Source organism: Anopheles moucheti, chromosome 2, assembly GCF_943734755.1.
Source record: "Anopheles moucheti chromosome 2, idAnoMoucSN_F20_07, whole genome shotgun sequence".
In the NCBI taxonomy this organism is placed as follows: Eukaryota; Metazoa; Arthropoda; class Insecta; order Diptera; family Culicidae; genus Anopheles; species Anopheles moucheti.
Genome location: NC_069140.1, coordinates 34,261,521 through 34,280,757, shown reverse-complemented (window position 1 = coordinate 34,280,757; position 19,237 = coordinate 34,261,521). Strand labels below are relative to the sequence as shown.

The window sequence follows — 19,237 nt, the reverse complement described above, 5'->3', positions numbered from 1 at the left end:
TATCTAAAGTGAAAAATACTATTCCGGACGCAGAATCTATCCCGCAAAAAAAAAAACAAAAAAACTTCCGCTATCGCTTCGCCCCTTTGGAAAGGTAACAGACTGCTTCGATGCCAAATCTAACCGTTTAACAACAATCAACAATGGGGAGTTTCATTGTACAGAGTTTAGAGATGTTTCGTTTCGGAGGATTATGCCTGTTTGGATATTTACATTGTCCGGACATGCCACGCGAACCGGAGTACATGTGAAAATTTGAAACACACGCATCACTTCCTGTGTGTGTGTGCGTTTGTGTGAAATTAATATCTACTATCTCTTCCATCCCTCCATGGTGCAAATTAGTGAACTCCAATTCCACATCCATCAGCATGCCCACCGTCAGCATCCGCGCGGTATCTTCATCGGAACGGAACTTCATCACTTCACTGACGTCAGCTTGCGCACCACCACGCGTATTGTGGCAACACGAGTGATGAGCGCGAGCTAATGATCTGTGGCACCATAAAATGCGCCATTGCCACAGCAGGTTGTCGCGGAAATACGCGTTGGAATGTCCAATGCCGTCCGAAGACAAAATCATGGACGGTGCTGTTTACCGCACGCAATCGCCTCACCTGCCAGTGACTCTCCCCATGGCACTGTGAGGATGTTTTACACATCATTTAGCACCAGGATTAGTGCGTTCGCACCGGCAAGCCATACAGCCAAGCCAGCAGCGATTAATGGTCGACGGTTCAGTTCTCTGCATCGATAGGCAAATCACTTTTTCGGTTAGGGGCGCATTGCCGCGAACACTTCCGCCGATGGCGCTGTGCTGCCAACGGGGAACCATATAATAATCATCACAAGCGCAGGAACTCCATCTTGTGTCGATTATTTCGTTAGTTGTTTGTAGCGCCTACTGGACAGAGCAGGAGACAGTGGAAACTTTACTGCTTAATAGGCTTATAATTAGAACCCATCGAGCTGCTGCACGAAACCGGCACGCTGACGACGTAGTAAATCAAACGTTAGCCGAGGCGCGGTTCCGTACCGTTGCCGGTGTCCATTCCGAACCAACTCCCGGGCAGCGTGCTTTTGGGCGAGGGAGGAGGGAAGACAGTGCTGATTAGAAATCCGCCAGACCGGTATTAGGTTTGGGGGCCGTTATCACTTCCCATTATGGACGAAAACCCAAAAAAAAACAAACAATGTCATTACATGCTCCCAGTGGGCGGTCAGGAGCACATAATGAAATCGTGTGAGTCACGGTCGGCACTGATGTGGATGCCAGGCGCAGGCAGCCGCGTGACCGTAGACCGCAGGCGGTGCTAGTTCCCGTGCGACCACACGCATTGTTTGTTTCGCTACCTTGTAATGCGAGCTCATTGACCACCATCAGCGAAGATACGTTTCCGTGCACAGTGTACCCAACGGCAACGGTTTGACGCATTCAATCGCCGCACGATTGGCCACTGAAATCAATCAGCCAGTAGCGTTGGCCGATTTAGCGTTTGAGTACACATAAACTCCAGCGGGGGCTGACCAGGGGGGTGGAATGGAAAGTACGGATGGGTTTGGATAGCGACAGTCCACGAACAACCGCCGGTACCGCAGACCGCAGGAATTCCGGCATCCGAAGAACCCAGGGGGGGCTGATGGCCTGGATCTTCGAAGACTGGCGGACTGGTGGATGCGGTGTTTCGTGGAGTGTTCAGTGGTATCGCCCAGAATAAACCGTCCGTTTTCATCAACCGCGCGCGGGTCCGGAGTGATGGCGCAGGTTTGCTTTCTTCTTCGCTTCACCGAGCCGGGCCATCGCTATCGGGCACCGGAGCATTTTTTTTAGTGGTACGATGCTGGGCAGACGGTAATTCTAGCCGTGCCGCGCAAGTTGCTTTAGAACTGTGGGTGTAGCGTGTATTTATCCTAGCCGCTAGTAGTGTTGTGATTACAATTTACCAACAAAATAAAAACAACACAGAACAGAAGAAATTAATATTTACAGTCTCTGTGGTCTCTTCACGGGCTCCCTTCCTCTATCTTCTTCTCGTTCTTGCTGTGTTTACAAAAAAAACTTGGAAACCCTCCCGTGCGACGGAAGACGAGGACGGACGCTGACCGGTGGCCGCGTCGCTCAGACGCTCGCGATTTCTATGTACTTCTCCACCATAAATCTGCTCTCGTCGACGGCCGCCGGTTCCTCGGCTCATAACGCGTCCGCGTTCGACGTACCGTTGCCGGTGGTGCGCGTAGTTTTCGTCTGTGCCGCTGGCGGGATGTTGGGTGGCGGTGGCTTACCGCACCACACGACCTGCAAATGTGTGTGTGTTTGGGTGTAAAGGAAACCATTTTTTTTTCGTCAGTAACCATCGTGAAAAGTACGCAAAGTTGTTGTTTATTGCCCGTGGTGTGGTGCCCATGATGTTATATTGGCCATAAATCACGCCCTGGGAAACACACGATTTTCGGGTAGGAGGGATGGGATGGTGTGAGTGAAGCAGAAGACTACAGAAAAGGGAAACCCTCTATGAAGAACACATCTACAGCACGTTTACCCAAAAACGCGGCGAAAGCGATCGAGACGATCATTATCCTAGCAGTGGGACAGTGGCACGGAGGCAGTGCGTGTGATGCACTGCAACAATCGCGATAAATCATGCCCGACAATTGACGAACTCCACATGGCCAAACCGAAGGGCGTAAGCCCGTGTTGGGGTGGTGGTACGTACCTTGCGAAATGCTTTCCGGAAGTTGTCCGACAGGAATGCGTACAGTACCGGGTTGATGCAGGAGTTGGTGTAGGCCAGCACGTGCGACACGATCTGAAAGATGATGCTGGCGTGGGTCAGATCGTACAGCTTCAGTGACTTCAGTAACAGGATCACCTGGGGAAGGCATGTTATGTATTGTAGTGGTTGTTTTTGCTGTTACTGCTTTAGTACTTAGTACTGCTTTTTCAAATGGTAAAACCAAACTCACTTGTATGGGGCACCAGCAGAAGGCAAATACCAGCACGACAACGACGACCATCCGTGTTACACGCTTCTTGCCCCGTCTGTACGGAAAACACACAGAAGAAAAAGGTATTGAACGTTGGTCCTGTTGGGCAACGGTGATAACACAACGGAAAACCCCGTTGTGGTCGGGGGTGGTAATATGCGTCAAGGTGTTCACATCGATCAAATGCCACGTCGGACGAGTAGTTCGTTTTAGCAGAGGCTTCATTACGGTGACGGTGTACGGTTGGCATCCCGGTCGCTTTTCCGGAACCATCGACTTGCCCAATGGTTGTGCAAAGTGATGAAGTTAACTCGAATGCGTTACACCGCCGTTGTGGCATCTTGCCGTGCAGAAGTACTAACACTAGTGGGCATATTGTTGGGCGCATCAAAGAATAATATATAAATTTTAATTCGGAAAGATACATTCATCCCCCTCACCACCAATGTAGTTTGCGTAATAAGTGAATGAAATGAAAATATCCCTTTCAACGAGGCAAATCTCACATAACGACCATGTTGCTGAAACATTTTTTGTGTTGTTGCTCAGTTCCGAAGCTAAAACATGGGGAATGTTTAGAAGCTGCTCAAATCAATGACGTTAGAACCCCCTCGTATCCCCAACATAGAATTTTTGGAGTTATTGAGCTTGTTGTGACGAAACGTTAGACGTCCTTGGTGTTGCGACACCCCTGGCGCATCTGACACCGGCAATAGGATGAAAGGATCACAATGGCAGGAAAACAAGAGCGAAACGAGTTGATCATTCAAGATCATCAAGAAGGACGGAAGGAACAGAGAAGTGGAAAAAAGTAGTAGAGCAGAACATAAGGGACGAAAGTAGGTTGTGGAGACAAGCGAAGGTAATGTGAATTTATTATTACGAACAGTTTCAGAACTAACGCTACACATTATATGCTGTAATAAAGGTTATCGAAAATCACACACCAACAGAGGTCTAAGAGAACAAAATAATATGGAACAGAAGACAGAATTCTCTATTCTCAATCTCCGGAAGGCATTTCGCAGGTGTTAAAGATCTTAAACATCTTCTTATCGATACAGTCGGTCTACGAGTGAAAGCAGCGGCGGATGAAACGGTAGGCGGAGTAGGCGGTCGCCTAGGGCCTCGCCGTGTTGGGGGCCCCAAACAACTTGTGCCGATTGTGCGATTTTTGGAAATTTAGCAGCAGAGTTAATTTATAGCACAAAATCTAATTAAAAAGGCACTAATTTGATCGAAAATATCCTTGGATTTTAAATATCCTTGGTTATATAAATCATTTGTTTCTATTGGATTAGCTATATCGGCCCGGTTACACGGCTACGCAAGAGAAGTATGCAGTGTACTCAAACTCGTTCTTCTTTATCGGCACGACATCTTCAGGATGTTTAAGCCTGCCATTTCTATTTTTTTGACTTTATTTACCCGTAGGATAGTCAGTGCTGCGTACGGAGGTTTGGTGGTCCAAATGAAATTTTTCCGTGGTCCTGTTTTGTACAGACCGACTGCGCTACCAATACACCATCTGGCCGCCCCGTGAACCCTTATATGCCCTTTTACTTCAACCTATTCATGTATTTTATTTCTTGAACGCGATTTTTTCATCTGTTCGTAAATGATCCTACCGCTAGATGCTAGAATAGAAACCATGCTTGTTTTCACTTCCGCAATATTCGCAAGCTATTGCCGTTGTGATACTCGTGGTGTGGTATTGTTTTCTCTCCCCTATTGAACCGTGAAAATGTCCAGCCTACGTGTTTCGAAACAGTATTGTGGTGGAGTATTGTGTTTAGTATTTCGATTGTCACAATTTCTGCAAGTTTGCAAGCCGGTAATGATGTTATAACCGACACAATCTGTCTGTGTACTACGAAATAGCTAGCATTGTCATAGATTATGAATAAAATCATATTGCAATCATTAGAACTCTCTTTTCCGTTTGATATCTCATATCTCATGGTTCTTGGAATACCGTTTCTGTCTTTCTTGATTATTATTTAATCGAAGCTGGATTGTAGGTCCAGCTTATGTCCACCCATCCCAAACTGTCCAAACACTTCATCATATCCCCGTGTAGAATACTGTTCAAACTACATTGTTGTAATCTCGGTAACATTTGCATCGTTGTTAGACTGAAATTGTTCTAAAATTTCCAATTCCAAATCCATAAAGCGGAAAGCATCCTTCATCTCGCTCAAACTTTCCGTCGGCTGGTACGAAATTCCATACAAAACCAGCTGTTTTCCGATTTCCGATACCAGGAAAGCCTTTACGGCAGAGGTAGCACCTTGTACAGCAATTTTGGTCGAAAACCGCCGAAAGGTATGCAATATTTAAACACTAACTTTCCCGTTGGTCGTGAAAAATTTCTTCGAAAACTACCAGTTTTTAAATGTATAATACCAGGAGAGCATCCACGGAAGAGGTAGCTCCTGGTACTGCGCCGGAAGGTATGCAATCAACTTGCAATGCAATGCGCCTTAAGGTATGCAATGTTTATACACTAACTTTTCATACAAACCAGCAGTTTTCAAATTTCCGATACCAGGAGAGCATGTTTTTCAAGAGGTGACATCTTCCTTCCCCCTCCCCCCCCCCTTGGCGGACAAGATGGCGGCCAAGATGGCGGACAAGATGGCGGCCAAGATGGCGGACAAGATGGCGGACAAGATGGCGGCAGGGATGGCGGACACAAGATGGCGGACAAGATGGCGGCCAAGATGGCGGACAAGATGGAGGCCAAGATGGCGGCCAAGATGGCGAACAAGATGGCGGACAAGATGGCGGCCAAGATGGAGGCCACGATGGCGGACAAGATGGAGGCCACGATGGCGGACAAAATGGCGGACAAGATGGCGTACAATATGGCGGACAAAATGGCGGCCAAGATGGCGGACAAGATGGCGGCCAAGATGGCGGACAAGATGGCGGCCAAGATGGCGGACACAAGATGGCGAACAAGATGGCGGACAAGATGGCGGCCAAGATGGCGGACACAAGATGGCGGACAAGATGGCGGACAAGATGGCGGCCAAGATGGCGGACAAGATGGCGGCCAAGATGGCGGACACAAGATGGCGGACAAGATGGCGGACAAGATGGCGGCCAAGATGGCGGAAAAGATGGTGGGCATGATGGCGGACAAGATGGCAACCAAGGTGGCGGACAAGATGGCGAACAAGATGGCGGCCAAGATGGCGGACAAGATGGCGGACAATATGGCGGACAAAATGGCGGCCAAGATGGCGGACAAGATGGCGGACAAGATGGCGGACAAGATGGCGGACAAAATGGCGCACAAGATGGCGGACGATTGGTGGGTGGTGGCTCGTGGGAGGTGAGTGGAGACCCATGGGAGGTGGATGGTGATTTGTGGAAGGTAAGTTGTGTCCTGTGGGAGGTAAGTGGTGACACGTGGGTGGTGGGAGGTGACACGTGGGGGGTGGTGTCACGAGGGGGAGGTGACACGAGGGGGAGGTGACACGAGGGAGGGAGATGACGGCTAATCGACGGCTAATCGACGGCTAAAAGGCATGGAATTGGCATGGAATTGCATAAGCAGTTGCGCGCCATCTTCCGCCATCTTGCTCGGCTGGTACCAGGTGTCACCTTTTGAAAAACATACTCTCCTGGTATGGGAAATCTGAAAACAGCTTGTTTTGTATGGAATTTCGTACCAGTCAATGGAAATTTTGAGCGAGAGAGATAAGGGATACTACCCATTTCGTCCATCTCACTTGCACTTGGGATTTGCAACTATCATCGGGAAGCGCCGAGAAGTGAGCGATGAAGGGAGAAGGGGGAAGAGGGGGAAAGAAGATGTCACCACTTGAAAAACATGCTCTCCTGGTATGGGAAATCTGAAAACAATTATTTGCGCGACTATGTTATAGTGGGTTTCACAGTTGACCAGTTGATTTGGTCATTGGAAAAATTTGTTAGTATTTTGTCAACTCTCGTGGCTCTGCACCTAATGGATCAAAGAATGCTTAAAACATAATCAATTGTTGAAATAGTTCAGTAAGTAGAAGCTCACCACAGAAATCAACCGTTATCCGTTTGTTCATCGCCTAAAACATCGACGTGAGCGAATGATCATGGAGGTAGTCTTTCAACACAAAAACTTGACCTAGCATTTTAGTTTTCAAATGCTAAAAGCTATGCAAATTTAACCGACTGTGCATAACACAAATTATTATTATTATATAAAATTTGCGTTGTTTGTTTAATGGGATACACAATGTTAAACAATCCACTAAATAATCGCTACACAAATTTTTAAATGAACAAAAAATCGAAACTCACAACTTACTAACTCGCTCATTCTGTATTGCAAAATGTATGACAGGTGATTACCCCTTACAATGCATCAGAGAATAAGCGATCTCCCGCCAGGATATGCAATATATACGCGGCATATTTACGTGGAGTAATTTGATTGGATGAATTTTCCTCTGCATTCGGCTCCATCTGGGGATCATTCTCGTTGATGACGCACCACTATCTGTGTTTGTCCCCGTGCTCGATGGTCTCGGCTGTCTTCCTCGGCGACGTATCTTAAACATACCATGAGTCCAACCGGCTTCACCCCGTGGAAACAGGATCGGGTACTGTAGTGGACACATCATCTGGTTGGTCTCATACACTGTCCTTAAGGATCCTGTAGCACGATGTTGCAGCACAATCTCCCGTGTATATTCCGTGCTACCGGCGATGTCGTCACAAACACACATGACCCATCTGACCTGCAGTCGGTGTGTTGTTCCGGAACTGGTCAATACCTGGTTTACGTGAAAGGAGGCAAAGGCGCAGTTCATCGCGAACAGACACGCGTTCATACGTATGACTGAACATCCGTGTTAGGAGATTGTGTGTGATAAATACCCGCTGCAGGATAAACAATAGCGATTAAGTTCACCATCAAATGCTGGTGCTTGAGTGTTTTGTTAAGTTAAATTAAGATCGAAGAAGTATAACTGAGTGTTGCATGACAAATATCCCGGAAGCACAGCGAGCGAACCAATGCGATGGCAAAGTGTTCCTTAGATGCTTTAGTTGTAAATTCCACCACGTACAGCTTCTCGAAGCTGGCGCACGTATAATTGTAGCTCCATTTTGAAGAGTTCAGATACAGTGGTAACTGGAGTTGGTGGTGATATAGCCGGTTCCGATATTGTATTCGAAGATGGTGATGGCCCCGGCGGACCATTTGAAGAAGATGATTAGGGGCGGCCCAGCGGCGGATCAAACGGTAGGCGGAGTAGGCCCCTTCTTACTGCGCTTTTCGCCTTGTCTCATTTCAAGTCCCTTCCATCCTGCATCGTTTTTAAAATTAGAGGCCCCAACTATATTTCCGCCCTGGGCCACCAAGGGGATTGATCCTCCACTGAGTGAAAGACGTGTGTTAGATCTTATTTATAACTTCTAAATCTAAATCTCATCATTAAATCTCATTCTGGCCAATGTTGAACAATTGACCATGGTTCCATCATAATCTGTGTGGTATTTGATTAGCTATTTGAAAGTAGCGATATGAGGAAAAGACTTCAACCCCTGTATATAAACGAGGAACACATGAAGGTTTTTTTTTTAACTAAGCAACAGTTGTAAACGACTTGTGGTGACGATAGGTTATATTAAAATTACACTGAAGTAATCAACGGAAGGAGTTTGGATAAATGTACTACTCTTGGAAATTTAAAGAGCGCAATGCAAGGGAAAACAACAATATATCCATTTAAATGATTATTGACATTAGGTGCACAAATAACTTATCTTATCACTTTACAACTTAATCAATCTAATACAATGAAAAAAAAAGCAAACTGATTGAACACCCAGAATATGCATTTGCTTCGGTTGAGGATCGGATGATTTTATTTTTTTCCCCATCAAATAACATTCTTTCTACTGTACTTTGCACCATCGTTTCTTTGTCACACCCTTTCAGAAGGACGGAAAAAATAACACTGTCCTGCCCCCTGGGGGATCAGATGCTAGAGAGTGATATCGGGATGCATGATGGAATCGGCTGATGACACTGAGCGATTGGCGTAAACCGAACCACGTTGACCTAGATCAATTATTGTTCATTTTTGTGGTCTGACAGCTTTTTTTCCATACAGCTTCCAGCTCGTTATGCAACTGCGGTATGTTAGAACGGTCCAGACCAGACGTGGGTGGTTAGTTCCATCCGATCGGTGTTGGCCACATCATACACACATCTAGTTGCCGTGTGCTTGAGAAGGAGGCTTTATAGTGCCATTCATTTTACTAGTCGGCAATGTTTCGTTAGGCAATGTTAAAATAATTGCTGCATCGGATTCGATGTGGTACAGAATTTTGTTTCGAAGCAGCACTTTCTATGTCGGGCGTAAAAATAGGTCGAAACCATCGGTTTCGGTTTTCCCAACCAACTGGTTGGATGACACCCGAAGGGTCATCTGACCCACACTCGCCTGGGTTGAAAATAGTTTAGTACCTTGGCTTGTGGTAGTGATAGTTCTGCCCGCAAGGCACATATCAAAGTGTGTGAAGGGCCCACACTCGACGATGCGAACACGGCCAAAGCCACGGTGGTCCATGTTTGATCAGAATTTATTACTGTTTCAAATGGTGCCTGGCGGCCGTTCTACCGACACACACACACACACCTCGCTTTACGGTTCGATATCACTTTCAATTCTGGCTCAGATTTCTCTTGGGTACAGAATTGGCCCAAAGCCAACAGCCGGACGAAAGCCCGTTTGGGCGGTAGCAGCAGCAGACGAGAGCTTTTCAGTATGGCCGGCTTGTGGTGTGCTGTTCGCACTTCGTAAATACATACACACGCACACAACAGGTGACCCGATACGAATCGGCACATCACTATCCATGGGTCAATGGCAGGACTGGGACTTGAAAATAAATTAGTTTATGACAGGAGACCGTGGCGATGCGGTTGCGGAGAAGGCCTGTTCGGTGCACGGTGTACGTGAGTTGAACGCAAGCTGAGTTTCCTTCAAAACAGTCCGGCATGAAAACAAATAGCACCGGCAGAAAAATGAGAAATGGAACACACATACTTCACCCGTTGAAGCTGAAGCATCACTTGTGACCGATACGTTCCAACAAATGGAGGCGCCTGGTTGTTTGAATGGGGCGCAACGATAGTTGGAAGAGTTCGTGCGCTTGCTAATGGAAATTAACAGTAAAAACTCCATTTTATTGCATAGCAATCGGAGATGAAAACGAGTGTTGCTCGGTGGACAACATAGCCATTACCAAGCGTTCGATTAATACGCTTTTTGACGCAAAATACGTAGCTATGCCAGCGGGTGGACCATTTGTTGTTGTCTCAAAACATGCGGAACGTGGCACTATCTTTAGCAGCACCGTTCGTACCATCGCAGCAAATGTTTTCCGTGAACATCGTGCTATCTATAAATTGAATTAATTTTTCCAACCCCCCGCTCGGTTGATTGAATCGAGCGCAGCACTCGGGCACGGTCCAATGCCAATTAGTTACAATAATGGCATGAACCTTGCAGCAGCTTGCGCTTTTATTTTCACCGCTCGGTCTAGCGCGGAACGCCGGCGGAAGGCACCATCTTAGGTTGGTGGTGATGGTTGAGATTTTTCCGTGCTTTTGTCGGCTGGATGTGTACACTTTTACGCGCCTCGTTACAGCGAATGTGTAACCGCAGCAATTGGCTCGATAATCAATGTAATGTAATCAGGATGCACCGTGGGGCGATGATGGGCAGAAAGTGATTTCGTTGAAAAATCATTTTTAAAAGTTGTACCCTTCGTTCGTAAAAGGACCATGGCTGATAATTTGATTGCTGAAAACGAAAGCATGATTTTGTTTCCTGTCACATTTGTTGTGCTTGAACCGTTCAACATCAAATTAAATATGCAAAAATAATGTATAAACTACAAAAAAATGGGTAAATTTGAATTATTTTCATCACTATTTACTATTAGTTATAATTTCACGTAAAGTTGTATGAATTTACAGGAGCCAGATCGATAGGCTGTTTCAAAGACATCAACAAGATAATACATCGACGGGGAGTGAACATGCATTTGAACTTATCAAGAATAAAGGGCACAACCACTATTGTATGTTCAACGATATCAGATAGTGTATGTTAAAAATGAAACTAAACTTATTCAACTAATTCAAAAAGTGATTTTTAATACGAATTCTCTGCCACCTATCGAAGAACTCTACATTGTTTTGTATTGTATTGTGCATGCAACATCAACAGCTAATTTTTGTTTTGGTGAAGCACTTCGTATTCGCCAGATATGGTCGAACTGGATTCTGTTATATCTTCTTCTACCGGAAGAAAGGCTAGAGTGCCAAGTGCCAGTGCTGCTAAGAATGAAGATCGAGTTCAAGGGTATCTCTTATCGAGCTCTATGGATGTTGAAGCTATCGGCTAATTAGCGAGGAAGTACCTCCACTAGATGGGCTTTGCTATGTTGCAGTGTTAGTCGAGACCAGTGACAGTCGGAAACAGCAGGTAATTCTGGAGATGGATTCATTCGGATTAGTTAAGGATAACGTTTTAATAAAGATTGCAAACGTTTCCAATGACGATCAGACTCGATGGAAAGAGTTTGTTTAGATGGAAAGAGAGGTCAAGATGAAGACTCTAAGTTCCAAACGCTAGCGTTTGAGATGAGCTTTGATAAGCTTCTGGCCAGCTGGCGTATAGCCGTTCGATGCATTTTTCCTGATAGCTTATCAAATACACAGTCCATATTTTAATAAACATAAACAGTCCATATTTTAATGCAAACGTTTTTAAAAACATTTTGATTAGGTTGAAGCCTAGCTGGCGGCAAAATTGTTTTTTGCAGTTTTGTGTCGTAGATTTTGCATTTGAAGGAATGGATGGATAAATGAAACACAAACATTAACTGCAATTTTTTTCCATCCGCAGTAGTACAGCAAGCAGTACCTCATGTGACATAAAAATGCGCCTATGATAGTTTAACACCAAAAGCTACCCTACTTAACCTCGACCGACCGCTATACTTCACATCAAACATGAGCAACTAACATCTTGGTAATTTACTTTTTTTTTCCTGTCCCACCCACTCGTATACACCGAAAGGCAACTGAAACCACTCTAATGAAGACTCATAAACATCCTCTTCGGTTGAACTTCATTGCAGTCGACCGTCCCGGACCGAGTTCTGCATTTATGCCGTTGGTACCGTGGCACACGGCTTATAACTTTTTGATGGCACGTAAATCAAATTGGTGCACCTAAATACACACATCCCAGGGTCGGTAATGTGTTCTGGGTTGAAGAAAACCGACTCTGCGAAGTTGCCGGGTTGCTTCTGATGATGTACAGCTTCCGAGTGCGGGCACGATGAGTACGAGTGAACGGAAGGAAGGCACAATAAAAGCATGTTGAAAAATTGCAAATTAAACGTTTAAATATTTAAACAGATGATGGCAACGCTATTACTGGTTACTTCGGTGTATCGTGTCCCGGGCGTATTGAGCACTTGCCTAGCGTTAATAGAAGTAACTAAATGTATGTTGATCCATCATGGCGCCGTACCACTCGGCAGCGCTCGATCACAACACGGAAGGTAATGCGATGCAGAGGACTGAAAATTGAATAACACCCAAATTGGTTGATCAACCAAACAACGAGTGCTAAATATGCTACAGGTTCTACTGTTTACTGCGCCGATGAAGCAGGCAACCACGGTTTGGCGGTTGGATTGGTGGGAAAATGGATGGGGGCTTGTTGACAGTCGCATTAAATAGGGCATGACCGGTGGCTTGCTGACGTGTGCAGCATGTCGGCAGCAGGAGCATAGTGATGCTTTCCCAGCATTACCGCGTTAGTCTCGTGGGAAGACAATCATAATGCTTGGCTTGCTTCGATACGCTAGGCTTTCAAAACGAAGGTAAAAAAAACATTCACACACTCACACATAAAAACACTGTACATACCTGGATTCGGCTGATGCGCGACCTCCGGGGGCACCCTTCCATAGGCGTGCCAGCATCCCCATGTACAGGAACGATATTAGTGACAGTGGTACCACGTACGATGATAGGAAAAATGACACCTAGCGGGTGGCAGAAAGTGGAGAAAAGAAGAGAAAACGAGACATGAAAACAAACCACCACAAACACGTTCGGGGACGGTGCGTACGCGTCCGAGAAGATGATGGCAGCTGAAGTGATTACACTGGACGGGTGGATTTGACACGAGCAAATACAGGTCTCGATCCCTCGAGGTGGTAATGTGATGAGCAAGGTGAAATACCACCCAGGACGATATGCTGGCATCTACATATTGGAAACCGGCACCGGCGGTTCCGCATGTGTGGCAAATGTTGCAAATGAAGCTAATGATTGAATATTACCCATAATACCGAATGGCACCGACGTACCTTTTGGATACACTACACTGTGCACGATGATCGCTGCGTAAATGAATGTGGTATTTTGTCACCATGATCAATCTTGGCGGTGACTGCTACTCTGGGCTGCAGCTTATCTAAGTTCGTGTTTTGTCATATAGCTAGCAAGTCAATCTGTACCATTGCTGGAAATATGTTACTCAGGAAATTGGCATCATGCTGTGATGTGAGCTGTGAGATGTGAGCATTTATGTTGATTGCATTCAACGAAACTTTCGTGAAATAATGAACTGTAGCCAGTAAGCAGGATTGAAGTACATTGGGTGTGCAAGTAAGTTTGCTGCGTTTTTAGCCGAAAGTTTCAGGTTATGTTTATGATTATGATGTATGCAGTATGCAGTAAGTGCTGTATTAACTGTAGTATGATCAGAATGAATCTTTGAAATGTCATACTCTAATTTACACGGATTAATTTTCCCTACCCATATTGGGTTAAAATTACTTTCCATCGTAGGATTTTGTTTTACATTGTAGTATTAATAATCGAAATATGTTATAACTATTGCCCACCATGGCCCATTCCCAATGTACAAGTAAGCTCTTTGGATAATTCCGTATTTTAATTCATATTAAAAAAACAATAGAAATGCAATTGATAGGCTTTTGCCCATAATCTATCAGTTGAATCTATCAGTATGACACATAAGACCTTTTATTTCTCCCCGTAATCTACTGATGGCATAAACAGTTTTAAAAACCTTAGAAACTTTTTTGTACACCCACTATTCATCTCTGATTTAATATTGCGAACCGTAAAGCCGATAGACTATCTGTGTGGGGTGTGGGGAACATGAAGATCAAGCTCTCGCTTTTGTATCTGTGCCCAGCGTGTGACTTCTAACCAAACTGAGCGGTACATTGTGGACACCAATGGTTGCCGCTTTGAAGATGTATCGTCCCAAGAAATACTTTGTATCTGAAACATTGCCATTGAATTGATTTAATACGATTTCAAATCACAGTGCGTAGCAGAGTGAAGTCGCAGTCTTTAGAAGTTAAGTATCTGGCGTGAATACATTTGTGGTTACTAAGTCGGAAGGAAGTTGTCAACAGTAAAGAGAGTAAAACAATACAAACTGTTACATTATAAAGGTGCACCTACACAAAAAAGGGGACCGCTAAAGGGACACATACCCTTTCCAACAAACTCTTTCCAAGCAACATGGCTGATTTGAAGATGAATTATTGATGAATAAGATAACCACTTCTAAGACCAGTCGTGAAAGAACGTGGCATAATTGGGAGACCTTCTTTCCTACATCGAACTACAAATCGGTGTTTTCCAATTTTGAAAGGCTCCATCCGATACGATGTGGTTTGGATAATAAAAGGCAGATAATTTAATCTCATCGCTTGGGAAACATCAAACAATTGCAATAGCGTGGCTGGATGTTGATCATTGAAGACTAGTGGCAAGGTCTCCTGCCGCGAATTTTCGCCTTCCAACACCAACACGTTTGACGAACGTGAACGTTTCGGGTTAAAAAGCATAATAAGCATAAGAATGGGGGCAATGGCTTCAAAGCGGAAAGTTGAGTGACTCTGCTGCGGGGAGGGAGGCAAGTTGCCAAGAAAGCGGTTCCGGGCTGTGTTTCGGCATGGTCGATGTTTATTCGCCTGAAGCTTAACATTTAATCATAATTTCACAGTAATCGACCACAAGCGGATTTAGAAGAAATAAGTTTAGCGCAGGCGTAACTTTTGCTGTGCAGAAATTCGTTTGATTTTGGGACCCGGTTCGAAGGAACTCGCACCGTTTGAATAGCATTTCTAGTTAATCGTGTTGTACGTTTTTTTTTGTTAAATGTTAATATAAAAATGCTGCATTAAAATGTTTAATTCACGCAAAAGCGCCAAAGTAGCCTCTTGAAAATGGAGTAATGACATTACAACGAACCGATCATTTTTACATGCTTAGCAATATAGACTGCATCACATATCCTGTGGATATTTTGCACAAAATCAATATACAATAAGTGGTTTCGCACATACGAAGGCTCGTTATCGATGAAAATAATGTTTTCCCTCCCTTGTGCAGATAGAAGTGTTTTTTTTCACCGTCGTTGAATTAAAGTTACTGCACGCGGTGAAGTAATCGCACACCGCATAATACATTCGCATTTGATCGGTTCCATATGCACGGTGTAAAAGGGCAGCAGTTTTTATGCTACGTGGTAAAGATGCTACACCTTTTCAGTCGCCGGCAGAAATGAATGTGAAACCCGACTTGATGGTGCTTCGTGTTCAAACACTAACCGCACACATGACTCAGCTCACACATCGCACCGTTCGACTCACTGTGCCTGAAAGCGAAACGATAGTTGTGCCACTTTCAAGCAATTTAATGATATAATTATTTAAAATCATTTTACATCCTACCTGGGTGATGGTTAATGTATTGCTTTGGCCAACAAAACACCAATCAAAACGGATGGTCCGATTCGGAGCTAATTTCACAGTTCGGACATCAAAAATTGCACCAACTGGATGCTATCGTTTTGATGTTACGCCATGAGAAACGATAAAAACAGTACACGGTTATAAAAACGATACTAAAACATACCAAAAATAGCGATCAAAAAGACACGGAAAACACGAAGCCGCCAGGTGTTGAATGCGGTTTAATGTTTCAATAATGCGCTGGAACACTAGAGCCCAGTTTTGGCCAAACAATTAAAATACGCATATCATTAGCCATCCCTCTTCTGGTTCTGCCGGTCCGCTTTGTTTCCTTGAACTTGAACAAAAAAAAAAAAACAAGCCGGTCGAAACAGAATACACCACAAACCGGAGTTATTACCGCAATGGTCACGATCCTGGGGTTTCGTCACAGGGTGTGTTTGTGTTCGTCGAATTTATTTGTTTTTTTTTTACCTCGCGGTTTGTAAAATAATTACGTGGTGTTTCAGTCCCTTTTTAAAGAAAAAAAAATCGAAAGGAATAGAAAGCATTTTCGTGCTAGCGAGCGGAAGTTTGTACATTACTGGCACAATAAAAATATATAAGTGAAAAAAGAGGATTTTTAGCTATTACGTGAATAAATTTTAAGCTCTTGTGCAAAAATAGAGCTAGAAATAAAGGTATTTTTTTAATGATCGCTATGATGAAAGAACTTGATAAAACTCCCTGTAAAACGGTACCTGTCCTTAGCCTCATCGTAATGTACCGCAGTTACTGCTGGTACCACACACCGCAGAAGGTTCTTTTTTGTGTGGACCGAAGCTGAACGAACGTTAAGCTGATTATTGACCTAACTATGGGTATGTACAGGAAGTGATACCACCAAGCATACATTCCGCAACATAACTGAAGGAACGGTTTGTTGAAGGTGAGAAAATGTAACAGAAATGTATAAAAACTTACACTTCTTATCGGGGAAATTTACAATCAATACAAGTGGAGTTGAGGCGCCTATCAAATACATTACTACCGAGGTCACCCCGGATTCTGGTAAATGTATCTAATAGGACATAATACAATTTAAAAAAATAACTAGAAGGAAGATACCCAGCTAAACCCGAGGTTGGTTACATGCGAACTGTGAAGCATTAGTTTGATTATAGATAAGTTGCTTATTTGTTTGTTTTACAGCGTAATGCAGTTTAATGAAAAATATACATTTGCGATGGGCGAAAACAATGACAGAATAGAATTTGGCAAAACTCATGCACTGAGTTGGACAGATACTGGAATTTGTAGAATACTATCTCAATCACTGTAATATTTGACTATATTTCTCCTATTTTCTCCTTATGATAAACAAAATCATTAGTATGGATTCAATAAATCGATGCGGAATTTCAACATTTTTCTATCCATCCAAATAATTCCATCTGCGAAGGGCTACACGTCATGCTTTCTGATATGACCATTTACGGAAATGCAGGATCGCAAGAAAAAGGAAAACGAAACGGATGATGCAAACTCATTCTGTTTTTCCACGAAATACATCCCAAGGCCGAAAATTGACATGATAATACCGTTGTAGAAACGGGAATGAATGGTGATGGTTATCCTATTCTGGCTTCTGGCTTCAATATGAACTTTTTTATTCGTGGGGGAAATTTGAAAATTCGGCTCATAACATATACACAATACATGCACACGGGCTTGTTCTCTCTCTCTCTCTCTCTCTCTCTCTCTCTCTCTCTCTCCTCTCTCTCTTGCAAAGGTTTTCATGCAGGCTTTGCGAAAGTGTGTAGCAATGTGGAAAAATTCGTTTCCATGGACGGATGGAATTTGTGCTAATCCGGTAAAATGTGGTGTTTGCCTGTCCGTATACGTCCTTCCGTACGCCCTTGCACTCTACTACAGTTAGTGGGTTTCATAATAGATGCATTTAACTTTAGCTCCGTCCAGCTTTATAATAGCCAATAAAGCTTCAACGAAATGCGGTAGAAGAAAAAAGGCACTGGGAAACAACCCAGAATCAAAGTTTACCATACAGTCGATAAGAATTATTCAACCACTGCGGAGTGGGTGATTTGAGGCGAATTTGAGTAGCAAAAAAAAAAAACAAAATGATTTGCGTAAGGGATTCCACGGACGTGCGTGAGCGTCAAACTTTATACCACAACGTGTATGGAAAGCACAAAACCTGAAGCCTGAACGAGGTTTAACATGGATCGAATGTACATGGGTTCCAATTTACATACATTTTACCAACCGGAACATATTGATGGAAATGATCGCATGTATGTAAAAAACAGATGTTTTTGTGAGCCAAAAAACGAATATCTGTGTTCATCTCACACTTTGTCGGAGGATGGTTACTGACAAGATGAAACCCTTTTCCATGCAACAAATTTCACGCCTTCGTTCACATACATGCACGAGCTCGTGTCTAATGATCGATGTAGGTTTTTTCTGTTTATTAGATTGGAGAAGAGTAAACACGCAAGATGTGTCTGATACGTCTGATTCGAATCAATTAACCTTCACAACGTTAATGCACCGCGTGGGTTAGTGCAAAAGGGTTGTTTTGTGTAATAATGAAATAAGCAAGCAATAAGTGAAGCGTGATTAACTTTCTTAGAATAATGTTGATGTCTTTTGCGTGCTAATATAGCGAGTCTTTCGCTTTATTTCGATATTTTGTTGCAAAGTGCACTAAAGTTGGGCTGTATCGCTTCTTAGCTGCTTCACAGAAGGTTGTTTTGTTGCTCTTCACAATCTGTACATGCTCAGGATGAATGTGATTGCACTAAAATAATATTATGAAGATACAGTAAATGATTTTAATAACTAACAATTTTGTGAAGGGACTGCAACAACTCAAGGATCTGTTAAAATCCTGAAAAGGTAGACAAAATCCTTAAAATAATCGTTGTTGTGGTTTTTTGCTAAGATGCTGGTACTTCTGTGCTTATTTTGAAATATTCGCTAGAAGCATACACGTAGATTTGGAATGGTGTTTTTCTGGGATCATAAGGAATCATTCAAAAGTTTAGAACAACAGAATGTATTATATAATTTATACAGCGTTAAGTAAACATTTTAAACAATACGGCCTTGCCGTCTGTGTTGAATAAAAAAGCAGGCAGTTTAAGAGTAAAAACTATTGGTAAAAAATTATTTATATTATTTAAATCCAATTGAAATTATTAGCAATTTTCAAACTCATTGCATGTTGTTAAAATTTGTCTTTTTTTCAATGTTTGAAACATGTGAACAAAGCTGTTTTTATGTATCATTTCAGGATTTCAAGTAAATAGGAAAAAAAGAGTTTATATAGTTATGACAAGCACTGTATTGAAAACATAGTGTAGTCGTTTTTTGCCTTTTCAACTTTAATTTCTAAACCAAA

The 19,237-nt window shown here is 43.5% G+C and overlaps 1 protein-coding gene across 1 annotated transcript in view; it reads right to left on the bottom strand.

The window, feature by feature from the left end:
• Window positions 1-2,191: 2,191 nt before the first annotated feature.
• LOC128310020 (allatostatin-A receptor) overlaps window positions 2,192-19,237 on the bottom strand; it is a 36,190-nt gene continuing 19,144 nt past the window's right edge. The window contains exons 5-8 of the mRNA XM_053046552.1: window positions 12,956-13,074; window positions 2,965-3,040; window positions 2,715-2,870; window positions 2,192-2,296 (exon numbers count right to left, since the gene is read on the bottom strand). Coding sequence (XP_052902512.1) covers window positions 2,192-2,296; window positions 2,715-2,870; window positions 2,965-3,040; window positions 12,956-13,074 — 456 coding nt within the window. The remainder of the gene's footprint in view (window positions 2,297-2,714; window positions 2,871-2,964; window positions 3,041-12,955; window positions 13,075-19,237) is intronic.